At 48.5% G+C, this 26,275-nt stretch overlaps 2 protein-coding genes across 2 annotated transcripts in view; both read left to right on the top strand.

Annotated features, from left to right (window-relative positions):
- LOC119850788 (zinc finger protein 420-like) overlaps positions 1-9,195 on the top strand; it is a 39,623-nt gene extending 30,428 nt beyond the window's left edge. Inside the window, exon 5 of the mRNA XM_038389359.2 lies at positions 8,093-9,195. Coding sequence (XP_038245287.1) covers positions 8,093-9,195 — 1,103 coding nt within the window. The remainder of the gene's footprint in view (positions 1-8,092) is intronic.
- On the top strand, positions 361-7,885 carry LOC122458451 (protein ZNF783-like). The gene is made up of 4 exons (XM_043507072.1): positions 361-649; positions 6,205-6,331; positions 6,918-7,031; positions 7,665-7,885. The coding sequence occupies exons 1-4, from the start codon at positions 518-520 to the stop codon at positions 7,721-7,723; spliced, it is 432 nt and encodes a 143-aa protein (XP_043363007.1). The 5' UTR covers positions 361-517; the 3' UTR covers positions 7,724-7,885.
- Positions 9,196-26,275: the final 17,080 nt, after the last annotated feature.

Raw genomic sequence — 26,275 nt, 5'->3', positions numbered from 1 at the left:
CGCGGCGCCATGGGGAGGAGGAGGCCGGGGGCCGGGGCGCCCCCTGCTCAGGTAGGCCGGGGCTCGGCTGCGGGGCGTGCGAGTGGGGCGCGGCCGCTGGCCCCGCAGCGATCACAGCGGGGCCTGGAGCTCCTGCCTCGGGCGGCCCGCCGGGGGCTGCCGCCTCCCCCTGGCTGCTCCAGCCCCTGGCTCCGGGGGGCGGCGTGGGGGGAGCCCGCGGCCGGGGGAAGGGGCAGCCGGCAGCGCCAGCCCGCTGGGCTGGGAAGAGCCGAGCCGAGCCGAGCCGAGCCGCGCCGCCCGGCAGCTGGCGGGACGGGACGGGACGGGACGCACCGCACCGCACCGCACCGCACCGCCCGGTCCAGGGCCGCGCGAGCTGCGGGCTCGTCCGTGGAGTCCCAGTGATGGGCTGGGCGGGGCTGGCCCCTGCGTCACCCCGGCCAGAGACCCGGCTGCAGGCGACCCCGGCGCAGAGCTCTTCGGAATCCAGCCCGGCTGGACCGAACCCTGGCCGGGGATGGAGAATCCGCCCGCCCCGCGGTGCAGCGTTGTCCCGGGGGTTAATTACCCCTCCCCATTAAAGTCCCAGAGCCTTGGGCCAGCAGGGACCGATCCAGCCCCCCGCATTTCCCAGTATTTTCTAATCATGGTTCGTTTTATTTGGTGGAATTTCTGGTGTCGTTTTATCCATTTTAGGGGGGGCAGGGCGAGTCCCGCCTCCCCCCAGTCTATGTGGGTTGGTGGGAGGCCCTAGGGTGGGGGTGTGTGGGGTCCTGCCCCCCAGGGTGGGACGGGAGGTTGGCTCCTGTCTTTTTTCTCAAAAAGAAAAGGAGTACTTGTGGCACCTTAGAGACTAACAAATTTATTAGAGCATAAGCTTTCGTGAGCTACAGCTCACTGCATCGGATGCATTTGGTGGAAAAAACAGAGGACATCCGATGAAGTGAGCTGTAGCTCACGAAAGCTTATGCTCTAATAAATTTGTTAGTCTCTACGGAGCCACAAGTCCTCCTTTTCTTTTTGCGAATACAGACTAACACGGCTGCTACTCTGAAACCTGTCCTTTTCCTGCATTTCTTATCTGCTAATGTCTGTTGATTGCTGTCTAGTTTCCCTTCTTTTCACTTTTCTTTTGATTTTTATATCTAATTGCTGCCTTCACCTTTGAACCGGGATGGGCTGTTAGCCAAAGCTGTCCTCTTGATTAGAGATACAAGGTGGGTGAGGTCCTATCTTTGACTGGGACCAGCTTCTGTCGGGAGAGAGAGGAGCTGTACAGAGCTCTTCTTCAAGTCTGGGAAAGGTACTGGAGCCTCGCAGCTAAATACAAGGTGGAAGAGATTGTTTAGCGTAAGTAGTTAGGACCATTCAAGGTGGAGTGGCTCGTAACACCTCTGCAGTCAGAGGACAAAAAGCTTTACAGATTGTTGGGTCTCTATTCAGTCCATGATTTTTAGTACCTAGCAGGGTTATGAATTTAATCTCCCAGGCTCCTCTTTTGAAAGTGTCGTGCAGGTTGCCTTTGAGGTCGAGGACTGAGAGGTCTGATGTAGAGTGATTGCTTCGTGAGACGTGTTCACCCACCCACAGCTGACAGGGTTTTTTTGTCTTTTATCATTTGCTCATTCAAGAGCGTCATGATGGTCTGGTGTGACCCACATGGTTGCTATCGGGGCATTTAGCACACTGGATGAGGTACACCACATATTGTGATGGGCATGTGTAGGATCCATGGATCTTGAAAGGTGCGTTGTAGGGGGTATTGATCATTGTAGCAGTGGAGATATGTCTGCAGGTTTTGCATCTGTTTTGGCAGGGTCTGGTGCTGCTTTGAGTTGGTGTGAGGTCTGTGGGGAGCTTGCTTCTGATGATGAGCCTGGAGTTGTGGGGGGTTGTTTGGTTGCCAGAAATGGGGGTTCAGGATGGATTTCTTTCAGGATGGGGTTTCCATTGAGGATGGGTTGTTTGATGATACCCCATATGGGTTCCAGTGTGGGGTGCTAGGTGACAACTAGGGGTGTATAGTCAGGGGGCTTTATTTCTGTATGGAAGCAGGCTCTCTTGGGGTATGTGTGTGGCCCATTCCAGGATACAATCTACTTCTCTGGTGGAGCGTCCCTGTTTTTGCGAATACAGACTAACACGGCTGCTACTCTGAAACCTGTTTGGTAAAGGCGGTTTTGAGTGTGTTAAGATGTGAGTTCTGGATTTTCATCTCCGAGCATAGTCTGTGGTATCTGAGTGCCGAGCTATAGATTACAGATTTCTTGGTGTGTTTTGGGTGGTGACTGGATCTGTCAGGATAGGTGTGGTGATCCGTGGGTTTCTTGTATGTAATTATCTGTAGGGTTCCATTGCTGAAAGTGATCTAGGTGACCAGGAAGTTGATGCTGGTGTGGGAGTGTTCCAGAGAGAGTTTAGTGGATGGGTGGTGGTTGTAGAAGTTGTGGTGGAAATCTACGAGGGAGTTAAAGTCGTCTGCCCAGAGGATGAAAATATCATTGGCGTCTCTCAAATATATCATTGGTTTGGTGGTGCACTTGTCCAGAAATTCTTTTATGTATAAATAGGGTGGCACATTGGGGAGCCATCCTAGCACCCAGGGCTGTTCCCATACTTTGGACTAAGTGTTTGTTGAATGTAAAATTGTTAGGGGTGAGGATGAATTGGATGAGTTTGGCGATGTGTTTGGGGTGGATCTCTGAGGGTTGTCCATTGTCTTGCAGATATTTGAGGCAGGCAGCGATACTGTCATTGTGAGGGATGTTGGTGTTAAGGAGGTTGTTAATGTTGCAGCGTTTGTGGAGGAAGCTCGTTGCATCCTGGAAGAAGCTGGTCCTTTGTGTGGTGTGTGGTTTGAGGATGGTTTCTGTGAGTCCTGATATTCCTTCAGTAGGAGTGCTGTGACCAGATATGATAGGTCTGCTTGGGGTCCCCTGTTTGTGTGGCTTTGGAAGCATGTAGAAGGTCCCTGGGGTGGGTCGTGGGGGATCCATTTGTAGAATTTCTCTTTCTTCATTGTGGTATTGCAGCTTTTTGGCCCTCTAATCAACTCTTGTTAAAGAACTCCCAATTTTCAGTCACATTTTTCTGTCTGTGTTTTTCCTCCCAGTCAAATTCACTGAAAATTTTCCTCAGCTTTGGGAAATTAGCCCTTTTGAAGCACCATGTATATGTATTACTGGTTGGGACTGTCCTCCGTTTGCCTATATTAAATGTAATCAGGTCATGATCACTGGTCCTGAGACAACCACAGCTTTCAGGCTAGCGGTTAATTTATCTTTGCCAGCCAGAATGAGGTCCAAAATAGTTACCTTGTGTTGGGGCAATACCTTTTGGGTTAGAAAAGTAACAATAGCATTTCTGTAGTGTCTAGAAGCACTTGTCAGACCAGATGCCACTCATTGTACTGTACAAACACAGAACAAAAAAATGGTTCCTCATCTTTAGAAACTCCTAGTGATGTTTTATTATTGGCTGCACGAGGCCCCCAACACATCATTCCAAGTGGAAGTCCCCCAGAGCTGCCCAAGTTTTCTTTCCCCACATTACAGACAGGTGCCTACAGAGTAACTCCCTCTGTTCCTTGACTTGATAAGGTGGTGTGTACCAGACTCCTCCCAGTACTCCTTCCTGTGCTTTGTAATTAGCACATTGATCCATATATGTTCAAGATCCTGAGGTTCTGAGTTATCAAAAACTCTAAAACAGGTGTAGAAATCTGTCCTCCCCCCACCAGTTCTTTTAGCCCCTATGTTTGTCCTAAACAGGTTATAACCATTCATTTTAATATGCCAGTCTTGCAAATTGTCCCACCAGGCTTTAGTAATTATAGAATCGTAGGATTGCAAGGGATCTTGAGAAGTCATCTAGTCCAGTCCCCTGCACTCAAGGCAGGACTAAGTATTATCTAGACCATCCCTGACAGGTGTTCGTCCAACCTGCTCTTAAAAATCCCCAATGATGGAGATTCCACAACCTCCCTAGGCAATTTATTCCAGTGCCTAACCATCCTGACAGTTAGGAAGTTTTTCCTAATGTCCAACCTAAACCTCCCTTGCTGCAATTTAAGCCCATTGCTTCTTGTCCTATCCTCAGAGGTTAAGAAGAACAATTTTTCTCCCTCCTCCTTGTAACAACCTTTTATGTACTTGAAAACTGTGATGCCAGTTATATCAAATCCCTTCTCATCAGTGAGAACTTCCAATTTCGTCTGCTTGTTATCCAGACTCCTACATTGGTATAGAAGCAATAGAAACATTTCTTCCCTTCCTCTCTGTCGCATTCATTCAGACTGTTTGTGAAACACAGAGTCTGAGTTTCTATCACCTTTGCCTCCTTAGCACCCTCCCCCTTTATTGTTAGTTTAATGCCTTCCTGGCTGCTCCAGCTAGTCTCCAACCACGATTAGCCCCCCACCACCTGTGATATGCAGGCTGTCCCGCACACTGGAACGTGAGGGTCAGCGGCCAACCAGCCCTTATAAACTCAGAATGTTCTTTCTTTTCAGCTGATTGGCTGCTTGTTTCAGACCTCCTGCGCCCCCCCTCCAATTTGTTCACTTCAGCTGTCCCCACCTTTATCCTCGCCCTGCCCTTGCCTCTCCCAGTCCCCGACCTCCTCTCCTGCATCTTCCTTTGAGCTAATCAGTTCCTGTGTTCCCTTCCCTCCCACTCCTGCCCCGTCGTATGCTGACTATGTATAATAATTAGGGCTCTACCAAATTCACAGCCATGAAAAATGCATCACGGACCATGAAATCTGGTCTCCCCCTGTGAAATCTGGTCTTTTGTGTGCTTTTACCCTATGCTATAGAGATTTCATGGGGGAGACCAGCACTTCTCAAATTGGGGGTCCTGACCCAAAAGGGAGTTGCAGGGGGGTCACAAGGTTATTTTAGAGGTATTGCGGGATTGCCACCCTTACTTCTGCACTGCTGCTGACAGCAGCTCTGCCTTCAGAGCTTGGCTTCCGGCCAGCAGCCGCCGCTCTCCAGCTGCCCAGCTCTGAAGGTAGAGCCGCCGCCAGCAGCAGTGCAGAAGTAAGGGTGGCAATACTGAAACACTCCCCCCCCAACACTCCTTTTTGGGTCAGGACCTCTACAATAACAACACCGTGAAATGTCACATTTAAATAGCTGAAATCATGAAATTTACGATTTTTAAAATCCTATGACCGTGAAATTGACCAAAATGGACCATGAATTTGGTAGGGTCCTAATAATAATGTAAGAAAACTCTACCCCCAAATTACAGATCTAAACAAAAAATATTGTGGAAGGTACCTGACACTTTCATGGTTTGCTCTGCTTGTATGTGGAAGTAACTGGCTTGGTGGCAGCTGAAAAGGAGCCGGGGGTTAGAGTGGGGCACACATTGAATATGGGTCAGCAATGTGATGGAGCTGTGAAAAAGGCTAAGAACATTCTGGGGTGTATTAACAGGAGTGTCGTACGTAAGATGCAGGAGATCATTGTCCTGCTGCACTCCGCACTGGTGAGGCCTCAGCTGAAGTACTGTGTCCAGTTCTGGGCACCACTCTTCAGGAGAGATGTGGCTACAAACACCTGTCAGGGATGGTCTAGCTTTATTTGGTCCTGCCTCAGTACAGGGGGCTGGACTTGATGACTTCTCGAGGTTGCGTCCAGCCCTGCATTGCTATGATTCTATTATTGTGCGCTCCTTTCCCTGTTCATGTTTGTCTTGCCCACTTACATTGTCAGCTCTTTGGGGCCGGGACTGTTCCTTAGTCTGTGTGTGTGAAGCACCCAGTGCAGTGGGGCTCTGAGCTTGACTGGGGCCTCTGGGCACTACTGAAATGCATGAATTAGATAATAAAAGCCCCGGGTGCAGGGCCTGAGCAGCATGTCTGAGTGGAGGCTGGATCAGGCCTGGCTTCCCTGTTAATAGCCCAGGATATCATATGCACATCTGAATGAGACATGAGAGAGCTCTGATAAGGCCTCGGATAGTGTCCGTCAGCCCAGTGAGCCCTGAGAAAGCAAAGGGTGCCTCCTGTTCCCTTCCAGGACCTTGATGTTACACCCATGTGAGGTGCTGTGCTCAGAAGACAGCTTGGCTGCTCTCAGAACACGTGTCTGCTGTCAGGCGGCTGCCCACAGGTGTGACCCTCCTGCCAGGCTGAGTCTGGGGCGGCAGGAGGTGGAAGCAGCAGGGGCTGAGCATGGAATGCTTGTGATTGCAGGGCTGGGTGATGTTTGAGGAGGTGGCCATCTGGTTTTCCCGGGAGGAGTGGGAGATGCTGGCAGACTGGCAGAAGGAGCTGTACCGGGCCGTGATGCTGGAGAACTATGAGAATCTGTTTCTTCTAGGTAACAAGTGACTTGGGCTGGAGGACACGGGATTTTGGAGGCATGGTCACTGCTTCAGACCCGTTCAGAATCCCTTCGATAAGCATTTGAAATATCCTGGGATGGCCTGAAATAACCTATGCCCTTTGTAACACTCACTCAGGTATTAGCCAAGTAGCCGCCCTGCTTGCCAATGCAGGAATCAGTGCTGCAGGGAGCTGGCCAGTAGCCAGGAGAGAGCCCTAGCCCCAACCAAGCTACCCTGGCTAGCACTAACTTTGCTGCCGATTGGTTTGGTGTCCTCCAAATATGCAGGGATCCACAGATGTGAATTTCACAGATTCCCAAGACTGGTTTTCCCCTCCCTATATGTTAACCCTTTGTAGGGGGCACCATCAGTAATCAGCGATGCACTTCCAACCCTGATGATCAGTTAGATTTTTGAAGCCATCGCTGCAGTACAAGAGTAGAAACTGATGTTTCCCTTCAGTGAAAGTTAAAACCATCTTGACATTTAGATCCCTAAAATCAGGCAGACAAGTGAGCTCTGCAGTGCCAGGGACTGGCTCTGTCCAAACCTAATGCAATTTTCTCTCTAAATAAACAGGCCATGCAGATGCCAAACCTGAGATGATAACCAAGCTTGAACGAGGGGAAGAGCTGTGTGTCGGGGACCAGCAGGCCCCGGAGGGGAGAGAAATTCTTCTAAGTGCTTCCAGGGGTGAATATTCCCAATGACTGCTTAAACCCAGCTCTGTCAGCCCTGCCAGCTCAGCCTGGGACTTTCCCTGAGCTACAATATCAGGATTTGGGCTGTTGAAGTTAATGCAAGTTTTGCTTGAGTTGAGACAGATCAGAACCTGAGAAGTGAATTCAGAGTGCAGCCCATTATAAACTGGGAGTTTTCATCAAGATTAGTGAAGTAAAAGCAGCATTTTATAAATGAACCTCTGCCCCTTGTAGGACCTTGGTATCTAAACACCACGGAGATTGGCTGGGATAACAGTCTTTTCCTACTGCCAACTAATGTGGTTCATCTAGTAGCTCAGGTGGGAGAAGTTAGGTAACAGTGCTAACAGCTCGGGGTTCAAACCTGACTGAAGATGCATAATAGAGTGGGTGGGGTTGCTGCAGTTGAACAGAATATCATTGTTTTTTTCCCCTGTTGCCATTTAAAAAATAACTAGGAAATTTAATTACAAATTCCATGTTAAAATAATGTTATTTGGGTTACAGAGTCAGACGCTCCAAAGCTAGGAAATGCCAAATTTATGTTTACCCATGCAACTTAAATTCAGCCCCTTTTGTATCATTAAGATCTTTAATTACATGATCACATACTGGTTTTGCACAGGACCCTGGCCTCATTCAGTGCACAGGACATCTGTCAATCTGAATTTTCCAACATTCTGATGCTTGGTTTTGCCACCTTAATAACATTCCTTTAATGCAGTTGTTCTGCATGGAATATGTATGAATTTTACCTTGAGAGTGTCTGTAACTTGACCTTTCACAGTGGTTAGAGAGTTAATTGCCACCTCATCATGATACAGATTTCTAATATGAAGCCTATCATCTGTGCAGAACTTCTCTGTAATTTTCCATCAGGGAATTGGTCCAGGAAGAAAACTAAAAGGGAGTTGGACCTGGAAGAATGTCATGGAAACCCAGATGCTCAAGGGACCTCATCAAAAAAGTTCAAAAAGAAAGTGTTGTGCAAACAAACCAGAAGATCCAGCAAACTCACCAGTGACCCTGATCTCCAGAGCTGCGGCACAAAAGAGAAGCTGCTGAAATGTACGGAGTGTGGGAAAAGCTTCACCAGGAGGCAGAATCTGAGCACGCACAAGAGAATCCACACTGGAGAGAGACCTTACGAGTGCAGCGAATGTGGGAAAAGGTTTAGCCGCATGCAGCACCTCGTGTCGCACCAGCGAATCCACACAGGAGAGCGACCGTACCAGTGCACCGAGTGCGGGAAGAGCTTCAGCCAGAAGTCCAACCTTCTCACGCACCAGACAATCCACACAGGGGAGAGGCCCTTTAAATGTACGGAGTGTGGGAAAAGGTTCAGCCAGAGAGTCTACCTGACCCAGCACCAGAAAACCCACACGGGAGAGAAGCCGCATAAATGCATGGAATGCGGGAAGAGTTTCATCCAGAGGAAGGTGCTCCTGACGCACCAGAAAAGTCATGCCGGGGAGGGAGGGTCATACCTATGTGCTGACTGTGGGAAATGCTTTACCACACGGCCAGGACTGAGGTATCACCAGAGAATCCACACCGGGGAGCGGCCGTACCCCTGCGCCCTGTGCGGGAAAGGTTTCGCCACCAATTCCCGCCTGAAATATCATCAGCGGATCCATTCGGGAGAGAGGCCTTATCAGTGCAGTGACTGTGACAAACGCTTCCGGCACAAGTCGGCTCTGGCCTCCCACCAGGGCATCCACACTGGTGAGAGGCCTTACAAATGCACTGAGTGCGGGAGCAGCTTCCGCCGCCGGAATGGGCTTGTCAAGCACCAGAGAATCCACACGGGGGAGCGACCCTACCCATGCGTGGAGTGCGGGAAGAGCTTCAGCACGAGGAGCACACTCACCGATCATCAGAGGACCCACACCGGGGAGAGACCCTACAACTGCAGCCACTGTGGGAAAAGCTTCAACCGAGTCTCGCAGCGCCGGAAACACCAGAGAATCCACACGAAAAAGCGACCAGAATGTGCTGAGTGTGGGAAAAGGTTCCGGAGTGAGAAGGAGCTCGCCACGCACCAGAGGGTCCACACTGGAGAGAAGCCATACCAGTGTCCCCAGTGCCAAAGGAGCTACCATCGGAAGAATGAACTGGCCAAGCACCTGAAAAGCCATGCGGGGACAAAGCCATAACCTCGGGTTTATGGAAGCTGGGCATGGACAGCACCACACCAGACACGTACCAGCCCTCCAGGCCCAGCACTGCCCCGTTCCAGGAGTGTCTCGAGGAGACGTATCTGTGAGTTAGGAATGTGGGGAGGGAAAGGGAGTGGTCTTGTGAGGGCATGGTGTGGTCAGGGAAGTATCTCCCGACTGCTGTCCCTGTTCAGGGCCTGAGCCGGGATTCCAAGGTGCAGGCGGGGCTGGAAAACTGTCTTTCACCAGACCCACGGAGCAAGGCAGTCTGGGAATTGTAGGCTCCAGAGAGGCCAGGACTGTAATAGGCCTGTTGAGAAAGGGCTGAGTTGGGGTATATAAGAATCTACCTTCCCTCAAATGCAGGAGAGACTCAGAGGGAGCTAGGAGGGGTCTCTGAGAAGAAGGGGCAGCTTATCTATCATTTAGTTTGGTTTGCTCATTTTACAGAGACAGAACTTTTGATTTAGGGGTTGTCTACACACAAGTTTACACCAATTTAGGTAAGTCAGTACAAACCCCTGTGTGGACACTCTTACTTCGGTTTATTTGGGCATAGATTAAATCTGTGCCTGGCCAATTTAACATAAATGAAGTAAACCTGGTTTAAAGGGAGAGAAAATTGTTCACATGGTTTTTTAGACCTTTTAATTAAAGAGGATCAATATCAGACCTTCTGTTAAACTGGTGCAACTGAGCATGTAAATGTTTGGGATTTGAAATGACTGTGGGACATCCCCTACCTCAAGGGGGACTGTCCTAATTCCAAGAAGATCGGGGAATGAAAAGCCCTGAACCGCAGATTGGGGTAAGGGAAAGGTGTTTTGTTTTAAAGGGGGGCCATGGTCATGGCTCCTTGTTTAGTTTAGCGGGGTAACTGTATGATCGCAGTGCCCCAGCGCTGGCCTCCTGTAGCTCTGCTAAAGTTAAGGTGGAGAACTCCTTTTTCTTTAAATGTTGGCTCTTCTGAGTGATGTAACTTGGATTGCTTGGAAAGATACATATGGAACCAGGTGGGGAAAGTTTCCCTCCGAAGTCAAATCTTGCACAGCCCCTGAAAATTCCCACAAGAAATGGCTGCTTTGTAATAAACATGCTCTGGTTCAACCACAAAATACAGGCTAGGTGTGGGAATTACGGTGTGGGGTTCTGTGGCCTGGCTGTGCAGGAGGCCAGACTAGATGATCACAAGGGTCCCTTGTGGCCTTAAAATCCACGAATATACTTTTAGCTGTGTGGTTTGTGCAGAAGGGGGAGAACCCTGAGTAACTGTCTGTAGCACACAGACCCCTGCAATAGCCACAGTGCCAGTCTTTGCAGTGGGTGGGACAGGCGGCCTCCACCTGCCAAACCTCATATAGCAGAGCTACCGAATCAAGGCCTAACTGCACTGATTGCAAAGTCACAGTGTCGGGCCAGGGAGCTCCCCAGATTGCAGGTAGAAGCGGGGGATGCTGAATATCAGTAACCGAGTGTGTCAGCAGCTGGAACGGAGAGTTGGGAGGAAAAGTCAAACCGCAGAGCACAATGGGGTTGGCAATTGCAGCTGTTGAGAACCTGCTCTTGGAATAAGCTGTGTGCTAAGCAGTTGCATGGAAAACAGCTAGGTCTGTAATATTCAGCTGGCTGGGGTCCTAGGGATGCTCTGGTCTCTGGCTGTAAAACCAGAGCGAAATGGGAGAGCTACAGAGACAAAGAGTTGCTTCCAGCAACAGCTCAGGTGAAGTGAGATCAGACCATTGATGTGCATAAGAACAGCCACACTGGGTCAGACCAAAGGTCCATCTAGCCCAGTATCCTCTCTTCCGACAGTGGCCAATGCCAGGTGCCCCAGGGGGAATGAACAGAACAGGAAATCATCAAGTTGGAAATCATCAAATTGGAGGATTGGGCCAAAAGAAATCTAATGAGGTTCAATAAGGATAAGTGCAGGGTCCTGCACTTAGGATGGAAGAATCCAATGCACCGCTACAGACTAGGGACCGAATGGCTCGGCAGCAGTTCTGCGGAAAAGGACCTAGGGGTGACAGTGGACGAGAAGCTGGATATGAGTCAGCAGTGTGCCCTTGTTGCCAAGAAGGCCAATGGCATTTTGGGATGTATAAGTAGGGGCATAGCGAGCAGATCGAGGGACGTGATCATTCCCCTCTATTCGACACTGGTGAGGCCTCATCTGGAGTACTGTGTCCAGTTTTGGGCCCCACACTACAGGAAGGATGTGGATAAATTGGAAAGAGTACAACGAAGGGCAACAAAAATGATTAGGGGTCTAGAGCACATGACTTATGAGGAGAGGCTGAGGGAGCTGGGATTGTTTAGTCTGCAGAAGAGAAGAATGAGGGGGGATTTGATAGCTGCTTTCAATTACCTGAAAGGGGGTTTCAAAGAGGATGGCTCTAGACTGTTCTCAATGGTAGCAGATGACAGAACGAGGAGTAATGGTCTCAAGTTGCAATGGGGGAGGTTTAGATTGGATATTAGGAAAAACTTTTTCACTAAGAGGGTGGTGAAACACTGGAATGCGTTACCTAGGGAGGTGGTAGAATCTCCTTCCTTAGAGGTTTTTAAGGTCAGGCTCGACAAAGCCCTGGCTGGGATGATTTAACTGGGACTTGGTCCTGCTTTGAGCAGGGGGTTGGACTAGATGACCTTCTGGGGTCCCTTCCAACCCTGATATTCTATGATTCTATGATAAGTGATCCATCCCCTGTCGCCCATTCCCAGCTTCTGGCACACAGAGACTAGGGACATCTGCCCTGCCCAGCCTGGCTAATAGCCATTGATGGACATATCCTCCATGAACTTATCTAGTTCTTTTTTGAACCCTGCAGTGTGAGAGGGACTGTGTTTCAGAGTAGCAGCCGTGTTAGTCTGTATTTGCAAAAAGAAAGGAGTACTTGTGGCACCTTAGAGACTAACAAATTTATTTGAGCATAAGTTTTCGTGAGCTACAGCTCACTTCCGGATTGTGTTGTTATTTTGTAGGGTACCATGTTGACTGGTAAAGATCGCAGAGATGCTCGGGGCATCCATGCCTACAAGCCCCTGAAGATGCAGACACTTGGCCCTTCCCGTATTGAGCAGTGTAGCTTACTTATGGCTGTGGGGACCGCTCCTCTGTGTTCTGCAGGGAGGCACTGGAGATGAGTACACTTGGTGCCTCTCTTCCCCAGCTGAGAAAAAAACCCCCGACTCTCCCTAGCACCCAAACACCTTGCTGACCCCATCTCCCAACACGGAGTCTCTCCATGCAAAGCCAATTGCTTCCTGGCTGGCCCAAGGGAGGCATCTCCTGCTGGTTCCCAGCCTGAAGGCACGCTCAGGATCGGGCAGCAGGGTGGTGGTACAGAGCAAGGCAGGAGGGTGGAATCCTACTAGGAAGGGAGGTTTTGCTGAGACTCCCACTTGCATTTCCCAGCAGCCAGAAATCCTCCCACTCCCTGCTCCAGCACGGCAGTCCCAGCCTTTAATATAAGAATGGCCATACTGGGTCAGACCAAAGGTCCATCTAGCCCAGTATCCTGTCTCTGACGGCGGCCCGTGCCAGGTGCCCCAGAGGGAATGAACAGAACAGGTAATCATCAAGTGATCTATCCCATTGCCCATTTCCAGCTTCTGGGAAACAGAAGCTAGGGACACCATCCTGCCCATCCTAGCCATTGATGGACCTATCCTCCATGAATTTATCTAGTTCTTTTTTGAACCCTGTTATGGTCTCAGACATCACAACATCCTCTGCAAAGGAGTTCCACAGGTTGTGTAAAGAAATACTTCCTTTTATTTGTTTTAAACCTGCTGCCTATTAATTTCATTTGGTCAACTTTGTCAACTCATCCACCAATATTAATCATTTCCCTGGTGCCAGCCTCATTTCCAAGGGTTACAGTGTGTTCTACTGATCTGCTCAGTGGCTGCTTATTAGATACAGCAATGCTATGACTGATATCCGGGTATCTCACAATGAAGGGGAGCCAGGTCCGGGTATAAAGCTCGCCTGGAAAAGGCTGTTTCTACAGCTCTGCTGCTGTGTCCCTCTGTGACTGGGCAAGTCACTTCCCTTCTTGCTCCGTTTCACCTCTGAAATAGGGACTCTCGCTCTGACTTACCGCAGAGGCTTCTGTGGGGGATGAAGTTTGTCCAATGCCTGAGAAGAGGTCAAGCGTTAAAGAGCTCTGACAATGAAACAAGTGCAGCTGTTCTAACTGGAGGCAAGAGGATGAACGTGAACTTGGACCAGGCAGCTGTAGATGAGCTAAATATTTACTACTATTAATCTTCTCTTGCTTTCTTTGCTGAGCGTTTGGTTTTGTTCCACCACGAGGCTGTAACCTGACGTTGCTGAGTGGAAAGTCTCAAAATGCGTTTCCCTTTGAGGATCAAAATGTGCCTGCAGTTGGTAGGTAAAAATCAGCTCCCGCCGCCCTCCAAAAGCACCTGCCAGACAGCTAAGAATTGAAAAGCTGTGTGTGGCTGGAAAGCTTGTCTCCCCAATAGCAGCTGGTCCAATAAAAGATATTACCTCCCTCACCTTGACTCTCTAATCTCCTGAGACCAACACGGCTACAACAACACTGCCATCAAAGCAGTTCTGTTCTATATACAGTGGCAGCGCTGGGGGGGGGCCTGGGGGGCTATTGCCAACCCAAAATTTGCCTTAGCCCTCCCAGAGCCACCCCTCCCAGAGCTGGGCGCCCAGCCAGCAGCTGCCACCATCTCTGGCCATCCAGCTCCCGCCGCCAGGGCAGTTTCCCCTTCTGTGAGAAGCTGATCCATGGCTAGCGTGGCACTGGGGGAGCTTGCCCAATGCTAGAAGTGGGCGTGCCCGGGTGGGTCTCTGCTGAGGGGGGCCTCTGGCTCAGGAGTGGGAGCTGCAGCTGCTTCTGTACTGAAGAAGCTTTCAGGCTCCTGAGGGCTTGATTTAAAGAGACAGTGCACTGACACACTCAGGCACACAATCCCCCCCCCCCCCCGCACACAAACCCCCCCCCCCACAGTCTCCCTCAAGCACTTCCCCAACACATACACTTTTTCTCTCTCTCTCACACACACACACACACACACTCTCTCTCTCTCTCTCCCTGCAACACACACAGTTTCTCTCACCCTCACACCCTTGTATTGTTGTTACTTCTTGGTACTTCCTGTTGAAATGCGCAAGGCACATATATTCTCTGTCCTTTTATCTTTCAGAGTTCGTTAAGGATCACAGTGCTGTTATTTTAGTTTTTGGACTGGTCTGTGCATTTCCTAATTTTATTTCTCTCTTATGCTTAAGTTTAATTCTTTGAAAAAAGAAAAGGAATACCGGTGGCACCTTAGAGACTAACAAATTTATTAGAGCATAAGCTTTCGTGAGCTACAGCTCACTTCATCGGATGCATGAAGTGAGCTGTAGCTCACGAAAGCTTATGCTCTAATAAATTTGTTAGTCTCTAAGGTGCCACCGGTACTCCTTTTCTTTTTGCGAATACAGACTAACACGGCTGTTACTCTGAAACCTTTAATTCTTTGAGTAGTGAGTGCTAAAATGCCTAACTTGTCCTGGCTGGAGTAATTATCCTGGTTACATATTGTGCTTTGTCATTTATTATTTGAAGTGGTACAGTCAAATAACAGTATCTGTCTAGAATGTAAATTTAGCTTGTTCTCACCTTAGCAATGCCAGTTTAAAAAAAAAAAAGCTGAACACAGAATTTCAGACACTAGGCAGATGAAGATCGCTTATTTTCAAATTGTATTTTTAATTATATCTGTAAAATAATTTAATACATATGAAAATAAATGCGGTACCAAGTCTGCTACTAATAGTAAGGATGGAGTCAAATGTTAATGAGTCACGTACATGATTGTGCTCAGTAAACGTAAATGCTGAATTTATCAGAAAAATAAATTCCTGTTAATAAAAGAGAAACTTAACCACATGTTAAAATTATGTAAATATGTTTATAGTGGAGTGAGAAACAATTGACTAATATAGAGGAGATAATGACAGTAACACGGAGTGAATCTGTTAGAGAAAGTAAGCAGATTTTAAGCAAATTGTATTTATTTTTATTTATCTCTACTATCAATAGTGTACAAAGTATCAAACGTGTGTTTCTGAGATCTGTGTTAAGGCTCCAGAATTGACACCTCAAGATTTGCGATTGGGACTATCTTGCTGTATTATCTCCTGATTATTTTAAATTTACATATAAACTTAAAATGTGGCTTTAATTGGTGTTTGTATATACATTTTCTTTCTTTATATAGGAATTAGATAGGGCTCCTGTCAGCTAATTTCTAATTATGATCTTCAAAAAAACCTACAGTTTTCAGGTGCCTAAGTAGTCCTTTGAATCATGGTTAAAGTTGTGAGACCCCCCCGCAAAATCTGAAGTGGTGCCCCTGTGAGGAGGGCCATGCAGGTTTGTGGAATTTAGGGAAAAAGGTACAAAATTTTTGAGATACATATAAAGTAATGGGATGGTGAACACTGGGTTATGGGAAGTTGATCCCATGCTCCCAGTCACCCCTGTGTGACCCGTTTGGGCCCCAGCATGTGTTCCCAAAATACAGTGCAGTGGACGGTGGCGAGTTGCACAGTGAGATACATACCCACGATGCACTGCACTCTGAATCAAAACAAGCACTCCTGGTGCGTACGCTTACTGCTTGACACATGGAGTCAAGTAGGAGAGCACTTCAGTCTCCCTGGACACTCAATAACAGACTTAAATGTGACCAGTCTTCAACGAGAAACGGCTGAACTGGAATTAAATTGCAAACTGGACACCATCAAATTAGGCCTAAATAAAGACTGGGAGTCGCTGGGTCACTACAAAAAATAATTTTCCCTTTGTTGATACTCACACCTTCTTGTCAACTATTGAGAATGGGTCACATCCACCCTAACTGAATTGGCGTCGTTAGCACTGACCTCCCACTTGGTAAGGCAACTCCCATCTTTTCATGTGCTATATATTTATACCTGCCTACTGTATTTTCCATTCCATGCATCTGATGAAGTGGGTTCTAGCCCACAAAAGCTTATGCCCAAATAAATTTGTTAGTTTCTAAGGCGCCACAAGGACTCCTCGTTTTTGCTGATACAGACTCACATGGCTACCACTCTGAATACTAACTGGCAACTGTATGCTGACATAACTTGAGTTAACATAAGTCTGTAGTGTAGATATGGCCTTAGATATATGAATTGTTCGGGAGAGGTAACAGCAAAAGTAGAATCATAGAATCATAGAATCATAGAATATCAGGGTTGGAAGGGACCGCAGAAGGTCATCTAGTCCAACCCCCTGCTCAAAGCAGGACCAAGTCCCAGTTAAATCATCCTAGCCAGGGCTTTGTCAAGCCTGACCTTAAAAACCTCTAAGGAAGGAGATTCTACCACCTCCCTAGGTAACGCATTCCAGTGTTTCACCACCCTCTTAGTGAAAAAGTTTTTCCTAATATCCAATCTAAACCTCCCCCATTGCAACTTGAGACCATTACTCCTCGTTCTGTCATCTGCTACCATTGAGAACAGTCTAGAGCCATCCTCTTTGAAACCCCCTTTCAGGTAGTTGAAAGCAGCTATCAAATCCCCCCTCATTCTTCTCTTCTGCAGACTAAACAATCCCAGCTCCCTCAGCCTCTCCTCATAAGTCATGTGCTCTAGACCCCTAATCATTTTTGTTGCCCTTCGCTGTACTCTTTCCAATTTATCCACATCCTTCTTGTAGTGTGGGGCCCAAAACTGGACACAGTACTCCAGATGAGGCCTCACCAGTGTCGAATAGAGGGGAACGATCACGTCCCTCGATCTGCTCGCTATGCCCCTACTTATACATCCCAAAATGCCATTGGCCTTCTTGGCAACAAGGGCACACTGCTGACTCATATCCAGCTTCTCGTCCACTGTCACCCCTAGGTCCTTTTCCGCAGAACTGCTGCCGAGCCATTCGGTCCCTAGTCTGTAGCGGTGCATTGGATTCTTCCATCCTAAGTGCAGGACCCTGCACTTATCCTTATTGAACCTCATTAGATTTCTTTTGGCCCAATCTTCCAATTTGTCTAGGTCCTTCTGTATCCTATCCCTCCCCTCCAGCGTATCTACCACTCCTCCCAGTTTAGTATCATCCGCAAATTTGCTGAGAGTGCAATCCACACCATCCTCCAGATCATTTATGAAGATATTGAACAAAACGGGCCCCAGGACCGACCCCTGGGGCACTCCACTTGACACCGGCTGCCAACTAGACATGGAGCCATTGATCACTACCCGTTGAGCCCGACAATCTAGCCAGCTTTCTACCCACCTTATAGTGCATTCATCCAGCCCATACTTCCTTAACTTGCTGACAAGAATGCTGTGGGAGACCGTGTCAAAAGCTTTGCTAAAGTCAAGAAACAATACATCCACTGCTTTCCCTTCATCCACAGAACCAGTAATCTCATCATAAAAGGCGATTAGATTAGTCAGGCATGACCTTCCCTTGGTGAATCCATGCTGACTGTTCCTGATCACTTTCCTCTCCTCTAAGTGCTTCAGGATTGATTCTTTGAGGACCTGCTCCATGATTTTTCCAGGGACTGAGGTGAGGCTGACCGGCCTGTAGTTCCCAGGATCCTCCTTCTTCCCTTTTTTAAAGATGGGCACTACATTAGCCTTTTTCCAGTCATCCGGGACTTCCCCCATTCGCCACGAGTTTTCAAAGATAATGGCCAAGGGCTCTGCAATCACAGCCGCCAATTCCTTCAGCACTCTCGGATGCAATTCGTCCGGCCCCATGGACTTGTGCACGTCCAGCTTTTCTAAATAGTCCCTAACCACCTCTATCTCTACAGAGGGCTGGCCATCTCTTCCCCATTTTGTGATGCCCAGCACAGCAGTCTGGGAGCTGACCTTGTTAGTGAAAACAGAGGCAAAAAAAGCATTGAGTACATTAGCTTTTTCCACATCCTCTGTCACTAGCTTGCCTCCCTCATTCAGTAAGGGGCCCACACTTTCCTTGGCTTTCTTCTTGTTGCCAACATACCTGAAGAAACCCTTCTTGTTACTCTTGACATCTCTTGCTAGCTGCAGCTCCAGGTGCGATTTGGCCCTCCTGATATCTTTCCTACATGCCCGAGCAATATTTTTATACTCTTCCCTGGTCATATGTCCAACCTTCCACTTCTTGTAAGCTTCTTTTTTATGTTTAAGATCCGCTAGGATTTCACCATTAAGCCAAGCTGGTCGCCTGCCATATTTACTATTCTTTCGACTCATCGGGATGGTTTGTCCCTGTAACCTCAACAGGGATTCCTTGAAATACAGCCAGCTCTCCTGGACTCCCTTCCCTTTCATGTTAGTCCCCCAGGGGATCCTGGCCATCTGTTCCCTGAGGGAGTCAAAGTCTGCTTTCCTGAAGTCCAGGGTCCGTATCCTGCTGCTTACCTTTCTTCCCTGCGTCAGGATCCTGAACTCAACCAACTCATGGTCACTGCCTCCCAGATTCCCATCCACTTTTGCTTCCCCCACTAATTCTACCCGGTTTGTGAGCAGCAGGTCAAGAAAAGCGCTCCCCCTAGTTGGCTCCCCTAGCACTTGCACCAGGAAATTGTCCCCTACGCTTTCCAAAAACTTCCTGGATTGTCTATGCACCGCTGTATTGCTCTCCCAGCAGATATCAGGAAAATTAAAGTCACCCATGAGAATCAGGGCATGCGATCTAGTAGCTTCCGTGAGTTGCCGGAAGAAAGCCTCATCCACCTCATCCCCCTGGTCCGGTGGTCTATAGCAGACTCCCACCATGACATCACTCTTGTTGCACACACTTCTAAACTTAATCCAGAGACACTCAGGTTTTTCCACAGTTTCGTACCGGAGCTCTGAGCAGTCATACTGCTCCCTTACATACAGTGCTACTCCCCCACCTTTTCTGCCCTGCCTGTCCTTCCTGAACAGTTTATAACCATCCATGACTGTACTCCAGTCATGTGAGTTATCCCACCAAGTCTCTGTTATTCCAATCACGTCATAATTCCTTGACATCACCAGGACCTCCAGTTCTCCCTGCTTGTTTCCAAGGCTTTGTGCATTTGTATATAAGCACTTGAGATAACCTGTTGATCGCCCCTCATTCCCAGTATGAGGCAGGAGCCCTCCCCTCACAGACATTCCTGCCTGTGCTTCCTCCCGGTATCCCGCTTTCCCACTTACCTCAGGGCTTTGGTCTCCTTCCCCCGGTGAACCTAGTTTAAAGCCCTCCTCACTAGGTTAGCCAGCCTGCTGGCAAAGATGTTCTTCCCTCTCTTTGTAAGATGGAGCCCGTCTCTGCCCAGCACTCCTCCTTCATGGAACACCATCCCATGGTCAAAGAATCCAAAGCCTTCTCTCCGACACCACCTGCGTAGCCATTCGTTGACCTCCACGATTCGACGGTCCCTACCCAGGCCTTTTCCTTCCACGGGGAGGATGGACGAGAACACCACTTGCGCCTCCAACTCCTTTATCCTTCTTCCCAGAGCCACGTAGTCCGCAGTGATCCGCTCAAGGTCATTCTTGGCAGTATCATTGGTGCCCACGTGGAGAAGCAGGAAGGGGTAGCGATCCGAGGGCTTGATGAGTCTCGGCAGTCTCTCCGTCACATCACGAATCTTAGCCCCTGGCAAGCAGCAGACTTCTCGGTTTTCCCGGTCAGGGCGGCAGATAGATGACTCAGTCCCCCGGAGGAGAGAGTCCCCGACCACCACCACTCGCCTTCTCCTCTTGGGAGTGGTGGTCGTGGAACCCCCAACCTCAGGACATCGCATCTCATGCCTCCCAACCAGCGGAGTCTCCTTCTGCTTTCTCCCCCCAGACATATCATCTGGTCCACTCTCCGCATGATATGTCTGGGGGGAGAAAGCAGAAGGAGACTCCGCTGGTTGTATGTATGAGGCTAGGCCAAGATTCGCGCAGGGATTTAGGCTCCCACTTTTGTGGATCTGGACCTACTGCATCCGAAAGTCTCAGGAACAAAAGGGCACATAAAGAGAACCATATAGCATTTATTTCTTTTTTAAATTTCATGACTTGGGGGTGTAAACTCATGATTTTTGAATTTGTGTGGTTGTCAAGCAATCTTGGGGCTGTAGACGTGTGTTCATTATGTTGTAAAGGCCAAAACTATAACTGGGTTCAAAAAAGAATTAGATAAGTTCTTGGAGGAAAGGACCATCAATGGCTATTAACCAAGATGGTTAGGGATACAACTCAATGCTCTGGGTGGCCCTAACCTCTGACTCCCAGAAGCTGGGACTGGAGGATAGGGGATGGATCACTCAGTAATTGTCCTGTTCTGTTCATTCCCTCTGAAACACATGGCATTGGCCACTGTCAGAAGACAGGATACTGGGCTAGATAGACCATTGGTCTGACCAGTATGGCCACTCTTATGTACAGTAAAAATTACAGTAGATTTTTGCCTTTGAGAAGGATTTAATATGAGATAGTATGCTGCCCTTAATGAATATTTGGGAACCAGGTTCGACACACGTGAAAAAGCACTAAGGGCTGGATTGAGAGGCAAAATAAGAGTTGAGAAAGGCACTCCCCATTGGTGGCTGAAATGAAAATGAAGACGTTTTGACACCAGACCAGGAAAGCTGTCAGATTGGAAATCACATGCTCCACCAGAATACATTTGTGTTAGAAAAAGAAAAAAGTTGAATTAAAATTTCCAAATAAAAAATCACAGTACAATATAGGAAGTGCAATACTAGAAATGCATGTGTCATTGCTAAAACTACTAGCAACTATTTACTTATATTTTCAATGATTATTTGCTATTAAGCTATAAATTAAATAGCACAATGATATCCATCTGCACAATGTTGACAAAGGTAAATGATGAAATGCGAAAAGTAATAAAAACATTTTAAAGAGTAAATTAGAAGGAGCAAAACTATATTTAAAATTCATTACAAGAAAGTGCAATTCAGGGAATCAGCAGCAGATAAGACACATGTGTGAACTGCTAGGAGATGTTATGCATATATATATAGTTAGTCCTTAGCAGAGGTAAGTGCAGGCAGGAGGGGGGGCTGAGAGCAGCCCCCGGCCCGTGTCCCAACCCACAAGGGCATACTGCCCAGGGCAGGTAGAGGGTCCGGGGCTCCCCACAGTGGCCCAGACTGACCTGCTCCAGCCCATGCTCCTGGGCCCTGCCCCCCTGCAGTCACTACTCCCTGTGCCTTAGAGCCAGATCCTCCCTGCCCAGGCAAAGCTTACGAACCGCAAGCGGTTGAAAGGTGGTGGAAGCTGAGGAGCAGCTGCAGCCCTGAGCAGCAGCAGTAGGAGGAGATGGGAGCACCACAGCTGCCTGCACCATAGAGTCATCATAGAATATCAAGGTTGGAAGGGGCCTCAGGAGGTCATCTAGTCCAACCCCTTGCTCAAAGCAGGACCAATCCCCAATTTTTGCCCTAGATCCCTAAATGGCCCCCTCAAGGACAGCCCTGGGTTTAGCAGGCCAATGTTCAAACCACTGAGCTATCCCTCCCGCTGCCCATAGAATCATAGGAGTGGAAGGGAACTCGAGAGGTCATCTACTCCAGTCCCTTGCACTCACAGCAGGACTAAGTATTATCTAGACCATCCCTGACACCCCAGGTGTTTGTCCAACCTGCTCTTAAAAATCCCCAATGACAGAGATTCCACAACCTCCCTTGGCAATTTATTCCAGTGATTAACCACCCTGACAGGAGGAAATTTTTCCTACTGTCCAACCTAAATCACCCTTGCTGCAATTTAAGCCCATTGCGTCTTGTCCTGTCCTCAAAGGTTAAGGAGAACAATTCTTCTCCCGCCTTCTTGTAACAACCTTTTACGTACTTGAAAACTGTTATCATGTCCCCCCTCAGTCGTCTCCTTTCCAGACTAAACACACCCACATTTTTCAATCTTCCCTCATAGGTCATGTTTTCTAGACCTTTAATCATTTTTGTTGCTCTTCTCTGGACTCTCTGCAATTTGTCCACATCCTTCCTGCAATGTGGTGCCTAGAACCGGACACATTACTCCAGTTGAGGCCTAATCAGCATGGAGCAGAGCAGAAGAATTACTTCTCGTGTCTTGCTTACAACACTCCTGCTAATACATCCCAGAACGATGTTTGCTTTTTTTGCAACAGTGTTACACTGTTGACTCATATTTAGCTTGTGATCCACTATGACTCCCAGATCCCTTTCTGCAGTACTCCTTCCTAGGCAGTCATTTCCCATTCTGTATGTGTGCAACTGATTGTTCCTCCCTACATGGAGTACTTTGCATTTGTCCTTATTGAATTTCATCCTATTTACTTCAGAGCATTTCTCCAGATCATTTTGAATTTTAATCCTGTCCTCCAAAGCACTCGCAACCCCTCCCAGCTTGGTATCATCCGCAAACTTTGTAAGTGTACTCTCTATGCCACGATCTAAATCACTGATGAAGATGTTGAACAGAACCAGACCCACAACTGATCTCTGCGGGATCCCACTCATTATGTCCTTTCAGCCTGACTGTGAACCACTGATAACTACTCTCTGGGAATGGTTTTCCAACCAGTCATGCACCCACTTTATTGTAGCTCCATCAAACTCCATTATCCTTATTGTGCTATTTCCCCTCCTACCATTCAAGCTGTTCTCTCCCTCTACGTGCCATAAGTCAGGGGAAGCCACCCTGTATTCTTCATACCACAGAAAAAGGTTGACTCCAACTGCGATGCTGGCAGCCCCGGTGCCAGCTCATGCCAAGGCCCCTAGGCCCCAGCTGAACACTGACTGTGCATAGCTGGAAACCAGGCTGGCTCCCCGGTGTGTTAGTGTTGTTCAAACAGATGTTAAGCTTCTAAGAACGTGTTTAGTGTTTAGACTTTATGAAACGCTTGTCGGATGCTGCAGATATTGATCTCACTGCACAGCAGCCCGTGTCCTACGGTGATCGTGTTTGCATTGTAAACCTCTGTCACGGTCAGTCACCACACAGGAAAGCAGCATTACCTGATGGCAACTGCAGGGTTCTACAGGTGATGCTTGGTCCTGCCCACCAAGGAGGCCCATTGAAACCAAATGAGTCATTGTGAAATGTGAACGCCGACTTTAATTGCTTTCCTCCCCCACCCCCTCACCATGAAGAGGAAACCTGCATGTGAATGATCCCATCAGCTTGGACTCTGGGGAGAAGGGGATAAAAAGCCCCATCAAGGAGAATTTGGGATCCCCCTGCTGCTTGAGATTGGGGAGGGCAAAAATTTCTAAGCATGTGTTGCTTGGGTTAGCCCTAAAAGATGTATAGCGCTGCCCCATTACAGCAGCGTTATCACCTCCTGAAACCTAGGACCGGAACTCATTTGTGTGTGTGTATGTTTACCTGCTTTAACCGTGTAAATAACGCTCATTTCTTTTCCTTACTTAATAAAGCTCTAGGTAGTTTACTCTGGGATTGGCTACAAGCCTTGTTTTTGGTGTGAGATCTAAAGTGCAGTTGACCTGGGGTAAGTGACTGGTCCTTTGGGACTAGGAATAACCTGAATATTGTTGTGATTTTTGGTGTAAGTGACCATCTTTTGCATAGGCAAGTTTGCTTGGGTAGCAAGACAGACCAGAGTACCCATGGGGACTCTCTGAAACTCCATGGTAAGATTGTTACAGTACGTGAGGAATTTATACTTGGTTGATGAAATCTAAATATAGAACTCACAGCCAATTTAGAGTTTGTGCCCTGGTTTTTAATGGTCTGCCCTGAGGTTGGTACTCACGCCCCTCCAGACAGCTTAACGTAGGGCAGATTCCCTGGTGTATGTTGAATACAGGGTAAGGTCAAAACCAACTTTCAGTGAAAAACTCAAAGTAAAACCAGTATCAGCAAGACCTACAGCAGACTGGTTACAAGCTGTCTTCAACCTAAACTTTGAGCTGCCCATTTACTCATTGACTTGAATGGGGATGGACGGTCAAAAGCAAAAAGCTTCAGAAATTCCCTTAGCTTATTCAGTGTCACATGATCTGTACCACCAATTTTGCAGATACAGCCACATGTTTGGTGCCTATCAGAGGGCTACTGGTACCAGAAGCCCGCTGTCCCCTCTCTTTAGTGATATGCCTCTGTGCAGGAGCCCTGGCACCACACTGCTGCCCAACCTACGGCACTGTGATCATGAGACTGGGGTCAGGAGCAGCTCAACATCCTTGTAGGTCGGAGGCGAATGGGAGGCAGCAGACACGGGCTGTTATTCTGCCGCTGGTAACTGATAACTCCCCCCAAAGGTTGGGAGACGTTGCTGTAAGTTCATTGTGGCCTGCGTGGTTGAGCATTTCCACCCATCCTGGTGCAAATGCTCTCTCATCACTAGCCCCAGTTTTCAGCCTTGCACAGCAGCACCTGCTGTGTATGATCAATCCACTGAAACTCAATTGGCAATGACGAGTCATGATACAAGTGTTGCCGAAGCACAAGAAGAAAAAAAAAAAAAAAAGGACAGGCCCCTCGCCTGTCTCTGGGGGAGGATACAATACACCCAGGATAGAGTAACTGTCCATGGCCATGTGATTCTCACGGGGCGCTGGATTACACAGGTATTCTACCACTATAGTTCTGCCTGTCAACTTTGCCATATAGACAAGTCCTTACTCTGCGCCCCTCATTGGAGCGATTCGCGATAAACCTGGGAAATCAGCGTCTCAGCTGTGCAAGGACAGAGAAGAGCCGAGTGGGGTGGAAAATGGAAACATTTATCAGGGAGCTGAAGATTTTGTTTTCAAAATACTCATGGAGCTGCCCAATCTCTTGGATGAAGCAGGAGTGTGAAAGACCACTGCCTGGGGGAAAGGGCTACTTGATGTTATTATTCATTGCCAAGTTCTAGCTCCAGTGTCTGGCTCTTTAGACAAAGTAGAAAATAAAACGTGCCCCAGTGCTTTCCCATTCCCAAGTGCTTTTTGTCCAAACATTTCAAAATGCTTCATTAATATTAAGTCTCACAATCCTGCTTTCAAGCAGCTGAGTCTTCCTCTGGCTGCAGCTGGGGAAAGTGGAGCACAAAGAGATTAAGCGGCTGGCCAGGGTCCCACACACAAATACCTGGGGTGTCCTGACCGCACTCCAAGTCCCTCTTTCCTTCCTTGTGGAAAAAATGGCAGTCCAAAATGTCCAGACTGGACTGACCCTCATAGTAAAGACTTGACAGCAAAACGGCGAGGGGCTCTGGCAGATATCCTGGGGAAGGAGTTCCCCGAGTGAGGTCCCTGGCCAGAAAAGACCCTACCCTCAGCCCCTTTCAGAGGGAAAGTCAGGCTTTAATGCCAAGCCTCCAGCAGAACAGACCCAAGAAGCTAGACCCCGCAAACCTGATTCAGAACCCCCCACCCGCCGCCACAGAAAGGTCACGTGGAGAGCAGTCAGCTGAGGGTTACTCTAGGATCCCCCCTTTCATTTCGGTTCGGTGTCAGCACATTTAAAGCGTCAAAGCCACCCCAGCTACACAGATTGCTCTTCCGGTCCACTGCCAACTTCCTTATGGCAGAACGAGCCGAGAATACCTAGCTCAAATGCACTTTGCACTCAAGTGCTAGATCACCCTCCAAACCCCCCTACCCCCCAGGAGGTGGGAACCTGCTATTAGCTCTGTGACTGACCGATCAGGAAATAGTAAGTGATCTCCCCAAAGCCCCCAAGGGAGTCAGCCTCAGAACTCAGCAGCTCAGGGCTCCTAGGCCTGCCTCTGTGGCTACAACATTTTGTGAGCTCTGTTCGCTGAGGCTATGTCTACTCTATGAGTGAGGGGCACGAGTCTCCTGCTTGTGCATGCACACTCGTGCTTGCTTGCACCAAGCTAGCACAAGTATCAATAGCAGTTTTGCAGTGGCAGCATGGGTAGCGGAGGCACGGTTGAGCCCTGCAGAACACAGACCCGCTGCTTTCAGGTGCATTTGTGATTGGCTCGGCTCAGTCGTGCCACCCGGGCTGCCGCAGCCACACAGCTAGTGATACTTGTGCTCGCTCACTGAGCGCTTGTGCACGCCAGGGCACCCCAGCCCTGGCTCCTAACGCAGGCAGAATTTCAGGGGGGGACTCACCTCTGCTCCCGCT

This window comes from Dermochelys coriacea, chromosome 2 (genome assembly GCF_009764565.3).
Source record: "Dermochelys coriacea isolate rDerCor1 chromosome 2, rDerCor1.pri.v4, whole genome shotgun sequence".
NCBI lineage: Eukaryota > Metazoa > Chordata > Testudines > Dermochelyidae > Dermochelys > Dermochelys coriacea.
Note: the sequence above shows the minus strand (reverse complement) of the source record. Positions and strands in the feature narration are given on the sequence as shown.